This window comes from Trichosurus vulpecula, chromosome 1, assembly GCF_011100635.1.
Source record: "Trichosurus vulpecula isolate mTriVul1 chromosome 1, mTriVul1.pri, whole genome shotgun sequence".
In the NCBI taxonomy this organism is placed as follows: Eukaryota; Metazoa; Chordata; class Mammalia; order Diprotodontia; family Phalangeridae; genus Trichosurus; species Trichosurus vulpecula.
Genome location: NC_050573.1, coordinates 83,104,752 through 83,122,293, shown reverse-complemented (window position 1 = coordinate 83,122,293; position 17,542 = coordinate 83,104,752). Strand labels below are relative to the sequence as shown.

At 41.4% G+C, this 17,542-nt stretch overlaps 1 protein-coding gene across 1 annotated transcript in view; it reads left to right on the top strand.

Moving 5' to 3' along the window:
- Window positions 1-17,542, top strand: part of ARHGAP39 (Rho GTPase activating protein 39) — a 283,264-nt gene that overhangs the window by 214,695 nt on the left and 51,027 nt on the right. Inside the window, exon 5 of the mRNA XM_036742205.1 lies at window positions 16,420-16,981. Within this exon, the coding sequence (XP_036598100.1) occupies window positions 16,420-16,981 (562 nt within the window). The remainder of the gene's footprint in view (window positions 1-16,419; window positions 16,982-17,542) is intronic.

Here is a 17,542-nt window from a genome sequence, read left to right as displayed (position 1 = left end):
CTCCCTTAATTCAAAGCTTCATCGCTTCTTTCCTAGACTGTATTGTTGGTTTCCCTGAATCTGGTCTCCTCTTTCTAATCTCTCTTGCACACAGCTAACAAAATCTTCCTGAGGCATGGTTCTGACCTCATTATTATGGCTCCTCTACTCAAAAACTTTTTGTGGCCACATCTTGCCTTTAGATAAACTAGTAACTCCTCAGCTTTAGACTAGACATTAGATTCTTAAGCCCCCACTTATGTTCCAGGCACTGTACTAAGTGCTGGTAATACAAATACAAGCAAGAGAGAAGCCAGTCCCTTCCCTCAAGAATCTTATATTCTAAGAAAACACAAAAAGGAGCTGAAAAGGAGAGGGGGGAAGGGCATTGATGTGGAACAGTAATAAGGAGAGTTAGGAGCTGAGCTGAATTAGCAAGGAGCATGGCTGACATGGGGACTTTTTCAAACTGAGGTTCCAAAGAGGATTCACCAATTGGAGGAAGAGGCCTCAGAAGGGCACTGGGGTAGAGGAAGAAAATAGTCTCTGGAGTCAGGTGCTAAGCCTGGTTAGAGCTTTACTTTACCTTTTACTTTTATTTTTACTTTACCTTTTTTTCTCAACTGTAAAATGGGGATAATGATAGCCCCCATCTCCAGTGATTGTTTTGAAGTTCCAGTGAGATATGGGTAAAGCACTTAGCACAGTGCCTGGTGGGTGCTTAATAAATGCTTATTTTCTTCCTAAGATCCCCAGGGGAAAGCCCTCCTTTACAAGGGAACAGAAAGCTATTTCTTTAACATGAAGAATCTGATTGCCTGTTTCTGACAGAAAGACTAGCTTTGTGTTTCAGACATGAGCAGAAAAAGTGAAAAAGGCTGGTCTTGGTTGCTTGCTCAGCCATAGACAAGAGCTGCCCTCTGACTTAAGTTGAGTCATTTAACCTTTTAGCACTGAATCTCTACCCCCACAGTCTCCTATGACCTTTTTTAGCTATTGTGTTCAAGCCCTTTAGATGAAAGGCAAAGCATTGTAGCAACTCTGGCCAGAAGCCATCACTGCTACCCCTCTGCCTAAGGGAATTGTGGGCCAGTCTTTTGAGGGAACAAGCTGAATCTATCAAGTTCTTCTTCTCTTGGCCCAAGCCCAGCTCAGAAGGATGAGCCTTTCTTGCATCATACCCATCTGTGTTCACTTTCCCCACAGCTTCCTAGCAGGAGTTGCATGACTGCAGGTGTCCTTCCTAAGCCTGTGATCAGTTAAAGGGCAGGGATATATGTTTTATCTAAGTTATTTGACTTTCCCTAGGATGAAGCACAGCCTTCTCTTATACAAATCCCCTCCATTCTCTTATACTCCAGCCTAGCTAGACAGCTCCCTAATGTGCCTTGTGTTTCCCATATCAGAGCCTTTGCTCACACTGTTCCCTGTGCCTATAATGTTCTTCTTCCTCTTTGCTTGTTGAATGCCTACCTGTCCTTGAAAGATAGACTGCCCCCTCTTCCACAAAGCCCTCCCCAGTATTCTCATTCATAACACCCTTCCCTTTCAGATTTTGCAAAGCATTTTTTCACCTATCTGATGTACTTATTATGTAGTAGTATGTATTACCTTTATCTGTAGTCTTGTCTAATCACATTACTCGTCCCCGCCCTTCCCCCCCCCATTAGGGCTAGGATACAATCTTATCTAAACTTTGTGTCTTTCCTAATATAGAGCACAGTGTTGTGTATATAGTGGGTGCTTAATAAATGCTTATTGAATGAATCACTAGAACTTGATCTGGTCTCTATGGTATTACAATGGAAGAACACTGGCTCTGGAGTCAGAACCCAGTCTCTGATGCTTCCTTGGGCAAGTTACCTAACATCCCTGAGTTTCAGCATCTTCATTTATAAAATTAGGAAGCTAGATTAGATAGTCTCTAAAGTCCCTTCCAGCTCTAAAATTGTGATCTTTGTCCTAAAAGGCATTTGTGTTGGCCTAGTGCAGCTCTTTGGCTAAAGCAGCCATTTTGGTGTATCTCAACCCTCCAGGCTTTCCATCTGTCTCCAAGGCCAGCTAGGAACAGGAAGGATTTTAGTCTGTTTAGTCTGTAGGTGCTCTCCTTCTTTTCAGCTAGCTGGACAAATAATCAAGGAAGCACAAAACTGATAATTTGGTAATGTTGCTTTATTGATTGGGGTCACCTTTGACCATGGATACTAGTGGGCTGGAGAGGGCTGAATCCAGATCCCACTCACGCCAGAGGAGTCAGGCAGAGAGTCCCAGTCTAGGAAGGTAAAATATCCCACCCGGGGAGAAGCCAGTCTTAGGTTTCAGAAGGCAGGCAGGCAAGCAGGCTTCTCCAGAATTCCAGAGAACTTTATCCTAGGAGAGAAACCATTTGCTTTCTGCCTACTCAGTGTGGGCAGTTTTGGCCCTTGTTACTAGAGTAGCATGGTGCAATAGAAAAAAAAAAATGGACTAGAAGTCAGGAGAATTGAGTTTAAATCATAGGTTAGATACCAGTTTGCTATGTGACCTTGGTGTCCATCTCTACTAGCTTTAGCCGTCTGTGATCATAGCCAGAAACACTGAGCCTGGAATTTGTAGTGAAAAGAGCATTGTACTTGGAGTCAGGAGGACCCAGCTTAGAATCCCAGCTGTGACACTTACCAACTATGTGATCTTGATCAAAGCTCTTACCCTTGCTGAGGTTCCTTTTCTTGATCTATAAAACAAGAATAATACTTGTACTATCTGATTTATAAAGATATGGTGAGAAAAAAATGTTCTGTAAACCTCAATGCTATATAATAGTCCATGGTTTCATTAGTATAAGGAAGTCTCAGGTGAGGAAAGCACCTTCTTTGCAACTTGTAGTCTCAGAGAGCTGGCCAGAACACTGAGGAGACTTGCCCAGGATTATACATGCAGTTATGTGCCAGAAGGATGTAGACCCAGGTCTGCATCCACAACACTATTTTCCAGGGCTCCTCAAGAAATCATTGTAGTTTAGCAGATATTTTTGAGTACCTACTGTTTGAAAAGGATTATAGATTATATAGAGTTTTTAGATAGAAGAGTAGGAAAAAAATATTTGAAATCTAAGCAGTGTTTATGTGGGGAAATGCAAACATCTCTGGCTTACAGAGCTGAGCAAGTGTGGGCCTAAAGTCCATTGGTGGGACCCAAGAGGGAAACAAACTGAGTTGTGGTCAAATCTGGAGCTTCCTCCTGCCAGATGTCACAGGAGTTTGAGCAGATGAGAACATTTCCAGATTAGGCAGTTCAGCCCTCATGGTTTTTGTGAACTCTGGTCTGGACTCTTGAAGGGAAAGGGGCGGGCATAAGGGGGAGGTTGGTAAAGGATTATTTCCACGCCCTGAGGAGCCTCCTGGAGTATGGCCCATGCTGGTAGGGACACTTTGTTCTCTAGATCTGAGAAACACTTCCAGGAGCAAGGCCTGTACCAGTGTGAATGCCCTGCATTGTAAAGCCCTCAGAGGGTGAGGCTTTCACCAGTATGAACACACTGCATTGTGTAGCCCCCAGAGCTTTCTGGCAATTGGGCCTGTGCCATTGTGAACACACTGCTGCCCTGGGGAGCCTTCTGGAAGTGGACCCCACAAGGATGTAAGGATGTGAATGCTCTGTATTGTGCAACCCTGAAGAATCTTCTGCGACATCAGCTAGCCCTGCCTGAAAGTAAGATCCGTACAATATTGATACTCTGCATTTCTGCTTTCTCAGGTTCAGTCATGCCTTTTTGTTCATTAGGACTTGCTGCTTCCAAGGTGAGAATTTAGTTTTGGGGGATCAGGGAGCAAAGGTGGGTAACTGGTCTCTTTCTGTAGCCTTGAATTCCAGGCCCAGCTGTCACTGTGTCTCATGAAAGATAGAGAATAATCCCCCTACTCTTTGATTTTCTTCCTAGTGAGAAAGGGTAGAATAAGCTTTTTTCTGGACTGCCCAGTAGCCTGCCAGGTGGTAGTGCTGAGCACAGAGTAAGCACTCAAGAAGAGTAGATCTCTCTTATTTGGGGCATCCTCCTGTTCTTCTTCAGCTCCCTTTCATTTCCCTTTTACAAGTTCCCTGTCACAGACTGTCCATAGCCTTTGGGTAGCACAGACTACTCCGCACACAGAACCAAAGCAGTTTTCTGATCTCATGCTTCATTTAGATTTCAATGGGTAACATGTCTAGTCCTTGACATTGGCTCTCCATATCAGGAGCCAGAAATTGTCCCAGTCTCCAAATGAATCAAGACACCCTTTCTCAACTATACCAGCATAAGAAGAATTTGATTAAAAGTTAATGCTTCACTGCCCAGAGCTAGACATAAAATAATCCTAAGGTCATTCTCTCCCGGGGATAAGAGGAGGAAGGGGAACAGACAATTTTAAGGTATATGTGGGGATTCTTGTAGCCTTCCCCCCAGCACTCATTTAGATAAAGAAGGGTACGGGTCATAGTGTCAGAGAGAATTTGGAGTCCTAACACCTGAATTTAAATTTTAGCTCCACAAAATAATAGCTGTGTCACACTGAACAAATCACTTTCTCTTTCTAAGCTTCGTGTTCTTCATCTATAAAATGAAACAGTTGGACTGGTTCAGAGCTTCTTCACCTTTTTTGTGTTATGGACCCCTTTAGCAGTCTGGCGAAGCCTTTGGTCTCATCATAATGTTTTAAAATGCATAATGTAAAATACGTAGGATCACAATGGAAACCAATTATATTGAAATAACAGTTATCAGATGTATATATTTTAAGTTCATGGACCTCAGGTTAAGAACTAGTGGGCTAGATTAACTCCAAAGTCCCTTTCAGTTCTAAACCCTGTGATTTAAATTGAGCTCTTACTGCTTATTTTCCATGTTATTTGAGAAGAAACCTTTCCCAGAAGCCCTAGACTACTGGCAGGAGCCTCCTTTTCAAAGATCTGTCTGCCCTGCTTCCCATCAAGTTTCATTTTTCCCCTCATAGATGGTAGAGACTATTAGGCTTATGCTTGCCTCTGGCAAACAGGAAACGTCCCCCTCCACTACCTTGCTCTACCTCCATACTGAATGCCCTGGGTCGTCAGTGAGGCCTTTGGTCCCAGGACAGCGACTGATAGAAGCAACTGTAAGTAGAACTGTCAAGTGGAAAGCAGAAAAGTCAACAGTTGGATGGCAGAAGAATCCATGTAGTGTTAATCATTAATGGCCCAGCAGTTGTGGTTGGAGCTTTGTTTTTATAGTCTTACTAGCTTGTGAAATAGCACTCATGACCAAAGAATTGAACACCCTCAAAATCAGAATGGGCTAAGAAATATTATAACAAAATAAAATAATTGCAAAAACAGAAGAAAGTAAGGTATATTCCATCAACAAGTGACTTAGAAAGCAGGTGAAGGAGAAATAATTTTAGAATCATCACACTACCTAACAATCATGACGTCCCCACCCCCCAAAAAACCAAACAAACCTGGATGCCATATTTCAAAAAATCATAAACAAAAAATGCTCAGATCTGTTAGAACCAGAGGAACAAGAGAAAATAGAATCCATTGGTTACCTCCTGAAAGAAACCCCAAAATCAAAATTCCCAGGAACATCATAGCCAAAATCCAAGCTTTCATGTCTAAGAAAAAATACTGGGAACAGCCAGAGAGAGAGAAAGAGTTCAAGATCCAAGGACCCACACTCAGTATCACACAAAACTTGTCAGCTTCTACTCCACAGGACAAGAAAGTTTTGAATACAGTATTCCAAAAGGTAAAGGCTTATCTTGAAAGGTAACCTATCCAGGGAAACTGAATATAATCCTACAAGGCAAAAAAAAAAAAAGAGATCTTTAATGGAATAGGAAATTTTCAGGAATTCATAATGAAAAGGCCAGCACTGAGTAGGAACTTTGAAAAGTAATTAAGGATGACAGGAGTCTGATTTATTCATAACTGGGGGAAAAAATGGACCATCATTCTTTCATTCATAAGGTAATGTGACATAGAACCAGAAAGGAACTTTAGACATCATCTAGCCCAATCCCCTCATTTTGTGAAGAAGCATATGAGGAACAGACAGAATGATGGTGAACCTTGCCCAAGGACACACAGGTTTTGAGCCCAGGTCCTCTGATTCTAAAATAGGGAGGTTATAAGTCGTGGGATCAAGGGCTCAAAACTCCTTAGTGCTCTCCCTCCCATACTGAACATGTCTACATACACCCATCATCAATAAGGAGACAGGCTGTGCAAATCTTAGAAGGTAAAACCTGTGGATGAATGGCTCAAAATTCAGCTACTATATGTTATGAATACAAATGTTTTAGGTTCTTAGGTAATCTGCTCTGTTGTATTTGTAATTATTCAGCCAGTCTCTTTCTTGCAGCCGCCAGCAGGTGCATGTGAGAGCTCAGTGGGTTGGAGTGGATACAAATCTGGCTTCAGAGCATAGGCTCAAGTCCTGCCCTTGACACATAGTAGTTAATGGAACCCTGACTTGGAACCCAAGTCACTCAATGATTTTGTGCTCTAGGCAATGTTCTAAACTACACATTGCTTCAGGGAAACCAGCAGGTCCACACTGGCTAAGGGAGTTTCTTCATCTATGTGTATCAGTGAAGCACAGGTCCAGCCCCTGGTCCCTGTGTGTACAGTACTATGCTAGGGACTGAGACACGAAAGAACTGCAGACAGGGTTCTTGCTTGCCCTTGAGAAGCTTCAGGTTTAGTTGAGAAAGCAAGATAAAATGTAGGAAACTGTTGAGTAATGGTTCTCACTCCTTTGCACCTTCTGTACTTCATACCACTTACTTATATGGCAGCACACTGTATTGGTAATTAAGGTGGGACTTTTTTTTTTATTGTTTTCCCTTTTAGAATGTTAAAGTAGTCAAGTGCCTTTGATTAAGTCTTGTTAGGTACTAAGCCCCAGGCACACACCTAATCAGCAAAAGCCTTTGGGCCTTAAGAAGGGTATATAAACTGAGAGGTTAGCAGTTTGTTTGGGGCCACTCACTGGAAGAGTGTTGTGTGATTTGACTAGATGAGACTCTGGATAGCTGTTGTTAAGGGGGACGAAGTTCTACCCACCTCTGCAGGCCCCCCCCCCTTGAAAACCCAGATGTTGGCGATTCTCTGGTAACTATGTACAGAGATGTTGGACAGAAAGCTAGAAGCCTGTCTACTGGTTTGTGCTATGTGATCTATTGATATTTTGTGTTTGTACTTGCTCTAAGTTCAGGGTGCTGGCTTTTCCCCCTGAACTAAGTGAATGATATATGTATATTTGATTAAAGTGAGATTGTAAACCCCTTTAATTTGCTTTCCTTAGAAAAGCAGATCAAAGAACTTGTGCTGGCAGCCCTTCTGTGTGCTCTTGTTGCTGGTCTTGTTGGGTCTTTCACCCACACAGCAGCTGCTAGCAACATTGTTGTTAAACACACTGCTATGAGTTAGAATCCCTGTGTACATATATACCCACCATGGGTGATTGGCTACATGTAGTAAAATAATGTTTAATAAGGATAAATTAAGTTCAACAAATAATAAAATATTAAATTTACATGGTGTGATTATAACGACTAAGCTTGGCCTTAAGAAAGAGATTAAAAACATTGAAGAGATGGGGAGGAGGAGAAATACAGGTGTGAAATGTTGCATCTGCTGTCAGATAGTGTTTGGTTTTGCTGAACCATTGTTTTGGTAGTGATTGTTGTTTATTTGTTTGTTTTAATCTTATTACTAGGAAAGACTCATGAATAGGAGAGGGGAGAAAAGTATGTTCCAAAATGAATGGTCTGTTGAAATAAAAGGTATAACTGCAGCTTTTTGAAAATGAAGAGAAATTTTTATCCAGCACCTGCTGTGTGCAAGGCATACAAGTATTAGTTATACAAAGATAGAAATAGAATGGTCAGGGGGACTTTCATTAAATTGCTGTCTCCTGGTTTTCCTGCCTCCTATCTGACCCCTCTTTCTCAGGCTTCTTTATGGGAATCATCATCCAAATTACACCACCTAATTGTAGATACACATCCAGACTCGAGTGGGAGCCAAGATGGTGGTGGAAAGCAGGGACTTGCTTAACCTCTCCCCCCAGATCCCTTCAAACACCTGTTAAAAATGGCTCTGAACAAATTCTAGAGCTGCGGAACCCTCTAAATAGCAGAGGGAAACAGGTCTCCAGCCCAGGAGAGCCTGGATGGTTGCTGGGAAAGGTCTATTGCACAGTGCTGGAAGCGAAGTGCAGCCCAGCATGAGCCACGCCAGGACAGACCAGACTGGGAGTCAGTCGGCTGGAACAGGCCTTAGGGCCGTGAATCATTGTGCTGTGGCAGTTACCAGACTTCTCAACACCAAAGAGCAGGTTAGTGGGAAACTGCAGCATCAAGGTGAGAGCAGTCTGGCCCCATTCCTGGGGGTGGTGGAGATGGTGCAGCGGTGGCAGTAACAGCAGCAGGAAGCTCCTGAGGCTGCTTACAGAGCTCCGGCATCAGCTGCTTCCTGAGTCCCTGGCTCACACGGTGGGAGGAATCTAGCAGCGGATCAGAGCAGGAGTGCAAGGTTTGCTTTGTGGGCACAGAGGCAGTTTCTCTTGCTGTGCCCTGCTTGGATCTGTATTGTGGTCCTGGTTGGCGCTTTCTGGGGGAGTAAGAGCACTGCTGTGACAGAGCCTGGGGGTGATGGTGGAGTAGAAGGAGCTCTGAAAACAGCGGTGCTTGGACCCTAAAGCTTAGGACAAAGTACTCTCTACTCTACAAGCAGTCATACCCTAACAAAAAGCACAAGGGTCAAATAGTTGGCTGGGAACATGAACAGATAGCAAAAATGAACTCAAACTCTAGATTCCTTCTTTGGTGACAAAGAATATCAAAACATACAACCAGAAGAAGTCAACAAAGTCAAAGCCTACATCAAAAGCCTCCAAAAAAAATATGAATTGGTCTCAGGCCATGGCAGAGCTCAAAAAGGATTTGGAAAAGTAAGTAAGAGAAGTAGAGGAAAAATTGGGAAGAGAAATGAGAGTGATGCAAGAAAACCATGAAAAAACAAGTCAACAACTTGCTAAAGGAGACCCAAAAAAATACTGAAGAAAATAACACCTTAAAGAATAGACTAACCCAAATATCAAAAGAGCTCCAAAAAGCCAATGAGGAGAAGAATACCTTGAAAGGCAGAATTAGCCAAATGGAAAAGGAGGTCCAGAAGACCACTGAAGAAAATGCCACCTTAAAAAATTAGATTGGAGCAAGTGGAAGCTAGTGACTTTATGAGAAACCAAGATATTATAAAACAGAACCAAAGGAATGAAAAAGTGGAAGACAATGTGAACTATCTCATTGGAAAAACCACTGACCTGGAAAATAGATCCAGGAGAGATAATTTAAAAATTATTGGACTACCTGAAAACCATGATCAAAAAAAGATCCTAGACATCATCTTTCAAGAAATTATTGAGGAAAACTGCCCTGATATTCTAGAACCAGAGGGTAAAATAGAAATTGAAAGAATCCACCAATCACCTCTTGAAAAAGATCCCAAAAAGAAAACTCCTAGCAATATTGTAACCAAAATCCAGAGTTTCCAGGTCAAGGAGAAAATACTGCAAGCAGCCAGAAAGAAACAATTTGAGTATTGTGGAAACACAATCAGGATAACACAAGATCTAGCAGCTTCTACGTCGAGGGATCGAAGGACTTGGAATGTGATATTCTGGAGGTCAAAGGAGCTAGGATTAAAACCAAGAATCACCTACCCAGCAAAACTGAGTCTAATGCTCCAAGGCAAAATATGGATTTTCAACAAAATAGAGGACTTTCAAGCTTTCTCAATGCAAAGACCGGAGCTGAATAGAAAATGTGACTTCAAAATATAAGAATCAAGAGAAGCATGAAAAGGTAAACCAGAAAGAGAATTCATAAGGGACTTACTAAAGTTGAACTGTTTTGTTTACTTACATTCCTACATGGAAAGATGATGTGTGTAATTCATGAGACCTTTCTGAGTTATCAGGGTAGTTGAAGGGCATATGCATATGTATAGACAGAGGGCACAGGGTGAGTTGAATATGAAGGGATGATATCTAAAAAAAAATTAAATTAAATTAAATTAAGGGGTGAGAGAGGAATATATTGAGAGAGGGAGAAAGGGAAAGACAGAATGGGGTAAATTATCTCACATAAAAGTGGCAAGAAAAAGCCGTTCTGTTGGAAGGGAAGAGGGGGCAGGTGAGGGGGAATGAGTGAATCTTGCTCTCATTGGATTTTACTTGATGATTGAAAAACATACACACTCAATTGGGTATGTTACTCCACAGGGGTAAAAGGGGAAGGGGATAAAAAAGGGGGGATGATAGAAGGGAGGGCAGATAGGAGGAGGAGGTAATCAAAAGCAAACACTTTTGAAAAGGGACAGGGTCAAGGGAGAAAATTGAATAAAGGGAGACAGGTTAACATGGGAGGAAATATAGTTAGTCTTTCACAACATGAGTATTGTGGAAGTGTTTTACATAATGATAAATGTGTGGCCTATGTTGAATTGCTTTCCTTCCTAGGGAGGGTAGGTGGGAAGGGAAGAGGGGAGAGAATTTGGAACTCAAAGTTTTAAAAGCAGATGCTAAAAAAAAAAAAAGTTGTTTTTCCATGCAGCTGGGAAACAAGATATATAGGGAATGGGGCATAGAAATCTATCCTGCCCTACAAGAAAGTAAGGGGAAAGGGGATGGGGGCGGGGTGGTGACAGAACGGAGAGCTGACTGGGGAACGAGGCAATCAGAATATATGCCCTCTTGGAATGGGGGGGGGAGGGTAGTAATGGGGAGAAAATTTGTAACTCAAAATCTTGTGGAAATCAGTGTTGAAAACTAAAATATTAAATAAAAATGATAAAATAAAAAGATACACATCCAGACTCTATCTTGAACACCCTTCTTTTCTCTTTCTATCCTCTTCTACTTGGTCATCTAATTAATTTCCATGGGTTCATTTATCACTTTTATGCAGTTGGAAAAAAAATACACACACACACACACACACACACACACACACACACACACACACATATATTTGTATGTAGATATAAATATAGCTATCCCTATTCTGTCTCTTGTGTTTCTGTCCCACATCACTAACTGATTCTCAACTGGATGTCCCATTGACATTGAAAACTCAACATTTCCAAAACGGAACTCAGTGTCTTTTTTTTTAAAGCTGCCTTCCTGACTTCCCTATTTTGGTCACATCCACGACTGTCTTTCTAATCTTCTAGGTTCCCAACTTTGGAGCTGCAAACTCCAACTCAGTTCCTCACTGTCCTCAACTCCATATGTCCAGTCAATCGATGTTTTGTCCATTCTCTCTTCAAAAAATCGCTTACATCTGCTCTCCTTTCTCTACTCTTGCAGTCATACCTCTAGTTCAGATGCTCATCACTTCATCTCTAAGGGTCCCCCCAGTCTCCAGGTTCTCTCTTCTCCAGTATACCTTCACACAACTGCCAGAGTGATATTCCTCTAGTGCACGTGTGTCCCCTGCTTTAGAAGCTCCAGGGCTTTCTTCTTGCCTCTAGGATCAAATTCAGACTTTTCTGTTTGACATTTAAAGCCCTTTACAATTTGGCTCCCACTTTTCCAGGCTTGTTAGATATTGTTTCCTTTTACATAATTGTACAGTCTGACTGAACTGGTGAAAAGATTATACCCTCTATGAAATATGCTGATCATTTTCCCTCACACGTTAGGTTACATCCTGCTGGGGGGATACAACATATACATAGTTAAGTTAACATATAGCATATACAAACTAATCCAAAGTCATTTTAAGAGGTCAAGAACACGAATAACCCTGGAAGAAAATGTTGACATACTTTGTAATAAACAAGATGTCAAGCTCTTTGCAAACCTTAAGGCATTATGTAAATACTAGCTATTATTTTTTATTAATAGTACAGATTTCACTTTCATCTTAAGATTCACAACTTTCCTCACAAAAAAACCTGGGAAATTAGATAGTATAAACATTACTATCCCCTTTTTACAGATGAGGAAAATGAGATCCAGAGAGGCTGGATGACTTGCTTGTGGTCACACATCCACCTCCTAATTCTGTACACTTCTCTCTCCAGCATGTTTTCTCTAACATACTAATGGAAATAAATTTGTTCGGCTCAACTCTAGAGGAGGTAGAACATAGAGTTTTGGGTGGAAGTCAAAGAGAGAAAGATTTGGCTCACTCTGAGGAAAGACTTCCTAATCATTAGAGCTATACAAAAGTAAGGAATGGTCTTTATTCATAGGCAGAGAATTCCCTATCACTGGAGGTCTTTTTATGGAAGTAGATATCCGGTCAAGAGGATTCTGCTTTAAATGAGAATTGAATCAAATGGCTCCTGCAGTCCCTTCTATCTGTTAGTCAGGGCTTCTTAAACTTTTTTCCACTCGAGACTCCGTCAGCACTTCTTAAACTGCGGACATTGGAGCAGCTCAGCTCAGTCACAGTTGTTGGTCTGACTGGCAGCAGAGGATTTGTCAAACATTCCCAGATCAATCATCCACTCAGGAAGAGTGGTTGATATGATCTGAGGTTAAAACATTTTACTTTTATTTCTATTAATACCATTCTTTCAGGAATTTTTCAAATAGAAGACTTTGTCCTTGTCTTCAGAATTCTAACAGCTGACGGTAGGGTAATAAGGCCTATCCACACAGAATCTTGAAGTTGTCAAAATCATGAGAAAATAGACACCAAGCAAAGAATATTGACCAGACTCCAATCTACCTGGGTACTTTGACCCCATTCCAAACTAGCTCTTTCCTTGCCAGTCCCCAAGGATGGTAGCATACAAAGAAAAAAAATCCAGGCTCATCTTTCTTTCCCTTTAAAATAGGTACCTGTTGTTGGCTGCTCTTATACTCTTGCAGGGTCATTCCTTCCACCTTCCTTAAGCTCTCCAATTAGTAAGGGTACATGTGCACTCCCTTAGTTCGGACTGATTGAGTCATTGCTTCTTCTACCAGTAGGAAAATGTTCACCAAGAACCCCTCTAGAATTTACAGTCAATGCATATACAGCAATACAGTTAAATACACATATAATTCCCCTAAAAGGAATACTTTTTCACAAGAATCTAATCCAAGCCCCTGCCCACCTCATCAGTAATCCCATATTCAGTATCCAGCCTTTGCTTGGGCATCTCTGATACTGAGGGCTCACTACATCCCTAAGCAGTCTATTATCAGAAAAATTTTTCTTATATCAAGCCAAAGTCTAATAATAGTATTATGTTGTGGAATATTGGGTTCAGTTCAGTATGCCACATTTTACAAAAGAAATTGACAAAATAGAATAGATCCAAAGACTTACAACTGGCATGGTAAAGGAACCGAAAAGCGTTGTTATATGGTAGAACGATCATTGACTCTGGAGTCAAAGGACCTGATTTCAAATCTTACCTCTACCAGTGACCTTAGAAAAGGCACTTAAAATCCCTAGGCCTCAGTTTCCTATCTGTGTAATGAGGGGAGTGAACTAGATGGTCCCTTCCAACTCTAAATCAGTGATCTATCATGTCTTATATGTATCTATTAAAGAAATCTGAGAATGGTTTCGTTTAGAGAGATGGGGAAAAAAGGGTGTCATATGGAAAGTATCATAATGTGAAAGAAGCAATTGATCTGTACTTGGCCCCAGAGGGCAGCTCTGTGGGAGAACTATGGGGACAGTGCTGCAAGAAGGCATCAATGTGGAAGAGAAACTTCCTAATAACTAGAGCAGTCCAAAATTAGAGTGGGTTGCTTCATTAGGTAATGAGTTCCTCATCCCTGGATATCTTAAATAGAGGTTGCAAGGCTCTTTGTTAGGGCTACTGCCAAGTAATTTCTTATCAGGATATAGGCTGAAAAAGATGAGTAGGAGATATTGCAAAGTCTTATCTCTCATCAACTGTACCCTAGTTCTTCCTAAGCAGAACGAATACAGTGCCATTTCCATATGACAGCCCTCCTGGAAGACTTGAAGATAGTGGTCATAAGTCTTCTCCAGCTTAAACATTCCCAGGACCTTCAGAAGTCTTTATTACATTAACTCCACATTCTTAGTGGCCCTTTTCTGAACGTGTGTTCATGGTAAGATTACAGGCCATGTGGGTGGCACAGATATTAAGTGCTCCAAAGAATTCAGAAAGTGACAGAGTCGTTGTAGACTGGCATGGAATTGTGTCCTCTCTGCCTGAGGTACTCGATAGAAAAAATATCAAAGGTGAGTATTTCAGTAAAGGGGAAGACAAGAGGCCTGCATAATTCACAGACAAGGAAACATCCTTCTCTCCACCCCCTCCCCGCCCCCCACCACAGTACACATAGAAAAGCCAGAAGTTGAACATTGTCCAAATTCATATATAACTGTAGTGACTCTTAGAAATGAGAGGTAGCATAGTGTAGTAAAAAGAGGAATGAACATGGAATTACTACCTGTAATACCAAAGACAAGTTACCTTTTTAAGCCTCAGTTTCCATCTTATGTAAAATGGAGATTAAACTTATACTACATATATATAACAAGTGCTTTATCAATGAGTTGTTAACATTATTAGCAATTGTAACAAAAATTAAAAATACTTATAGCAGCTCTTTTTACAGTACTGTAAATTAAGAGGGGGCATCAGCTGGGGAATGGCTGAATAAATTTTGTTATATGAGTATAATGGAACATCATCGGCCTGTAAGAAGTGATGAAAGGAACAGTTTTGAAGTAACCTGGGAATACTTGTGTGAACAGTTGCATACTGAAGTGAGCAGAACTGGGAGAACAATTTACTGTACCAACAACATTGTAAAGACAAACTTTAAAAGACTTAACTTGGATCAATGCAGTGACAAAGCACAATTCCAGAAAATTGGTGAATGCCACCTACCCTGCTGAGACAGAGGCAGTGGTGTGCCGAAGCAAGTTCCTACCAGTTCTCAAGAGCAGCTTGTTCGATTTTTAGTGTGAACATTTACACCTCTGAAATCAGCAAATGCTACAAACTGTGGTTTGAGTTATTGTTCCATTCAATTGTTTAGTCTTAAGAAAAGTAATGGAGAAAATATTAATAAGGCAGATTAAACTTAAAAGTGTGTTGTGTGTGCATGTTTTAAGAGTCCATTGTTAAACATTTACCAGCACACCCCAGGGCAGAGATGATATACTCAAAATGCATAGTGAGACATGCATTTTTATATGGTCATTTGTGACAATTTGTTTTGCTTGACTATGCATATTTCTTACAAAGTCAAGTTTTCTTTATTTTTTTTTCAGTGGGAGGATGGGGAGAGAGAATGAATGCTTGTTAAAATACATAACTAAAAAAATAATAATAAAATACATAACTAAAAAGGAATTCTAGTCTATATCCGTTTTATTAACTGAAGATTTCCAATGACCTTTCAGTCATGTCTGACTCTTCAGGATCCCATTTGGGGTTTTCTTGGTAAAGATAATGGAGTGGTTTGCCATTTCTTTGTACAGCTTATTTTACAGATGAGGAAACTGAGGCAAACAGGGTTAAGTGACTTGTCCCGAGTCACACAGCTATCAAGTATCTGAGGCCAGATTGAACTCAGGAAGATGAGTCTTCCTGACTCCAGGCCCACCACCGTAGCCAGAGCTGTACCTACCTACCCCACCATATGTTAGTTGCTCCTCAATTTTCACCTCAATTCAGTTTATCTCAAAATCTAAACTAGGCCCTCACTGCAGGAAAACAGTGACCTAAAAAAAAAATTGCCCTGTATTGGGCCATAACACATTGTTATGTGACTTGGAGTTGAGGGTTCCATTGACAAGAGCAGTATGAAACCTTTGCCTACTAGTGAGATGTGTTTCTAGTTTTGCTATCTCATATGTATATGAAAATATCCAAGTCTTTAACATTTCTAGCAGTTGAGTACTAGTATTTCTGATTTTTTTGTAGTACCAAAATACAAAAGAGAGCCACTCATTTCTCTGTCATCCATGTCAAACTGACCATCGTGATGGCTTCAAGTAGGGCCAGACTGCAGATGCCACTTTGTAGTATTCCTTAGTAGAAGGAATTTTATCGTTGAGAGTTCTTTATATCAATAAAATTACAGATGTAGCCTAAAATTTCTTACCAGAGCCTATCACAGTGCCAGCATACTCACTATTAAGTAGTTTATAAATGCCTGTTGATTGACTCATGATGGTGATAATGACTCTTTCTTCTCCCTAGTAGATAAAGTAAAAACAACTGTCATGATTTTCACTATGTTCGTGTTGCTTATCTTGGTTTTAAGTGGTCGTCTCTCTAGTCTTGAACACATTATACTTATTGGGACCTGTGTAAGTTTAGGGGCTACGTAGTAACAGCATGTTGAGTACACCCGAGGAGAACAGAATTCGTTTGATGGTGTCCCTATACCTACTACGAGTACTAACTAACACGTTGTTCTACCTGTCATTTCTCACCCAGTCTGAGGACCTTGGCGCCTGCGCCCAGTTTGAGAGCAGCAGACAGAACCGGAACATGATGCCAAGTGCAAGCTGTGTCTTTCCCACCTTCACGTTACGCAAGCCATCTTCCGAGACGGACATTGAAAACTGGGCCTCGAAGCACTTCAATAAGCACACCCAAGGCCTCTTCCGGCGGAAGGTATCTATTGCCAACATGCTGGCTTGGAGCAGTGAGTCTATCAAGAAGCCTATGATTATGACCAGTGACCGCAATGTGAAGAAGGAGGCCTGTGAGATCTTCAAGTTGATCCAGATGTACATGGGCGATCGGCGGGCCAAGGGGGATCAGCTCAGTGTGGCGCTGGAGGTGGCCACCAAAGGCTGGAGTATGCAGGGTCTACGGGATGAGCTTTATATCCAACTCTGCCGACAGACTACGGAAAATTTCCGTTACGAGAGCCTGGCACGAGGCTGGGAGCTCATGGCTATATGCTTGGCTTTCTTCCCACCTACCCCCAAGTTCCACTCCTATCTGGAAGGCTACATATATCGGCACATGGATCCAGTAAATGACACCAAAGGTAAGGGGCCATCTCGTGCTGACCGATCTTGACTGTTTTTTTTTTCTCCTCAGTGCTACCCATGCAGAAACTGGAACTGACCTCCTCCTAGTGCTATAGTCCCCATGTCCTCAGAACAGACCTCATGCCAGCCCTCATTTAGAGTAGCCCTGAACCCACAGGGGTTCAACGCTGGCGTTTCGTTACTGGTGCACTGCTTGGGAGCAGGAGCAGAGTATCCTGTATAACTGAAACTCCAAGTACATATGGAAGCATGAAGTTGCTTCTGCTTACCATAATAACTCATATTTATGTAACGCTTTAAGATTTTCTCACAATGACACTATTAAAAGACAATATAAGTATTTTTAGTCCCATTTTATAGAGGATGAAGTGACTTGTCCATGGTCACAAAGTTAGTGAGTATCAGGACTTAAATCTTTGTCCTTCCTGTGTTGGGTAGAAATGTAGCAATAATGTGTCTGAGACCAGAACAGTCTATGAATCATCCCCTTCTCAAGAAGCCCATAGTGGGCCTGTTGGTTCTTGTTCAAATTGTTCCTGAGGGAGCTCTCACCCATC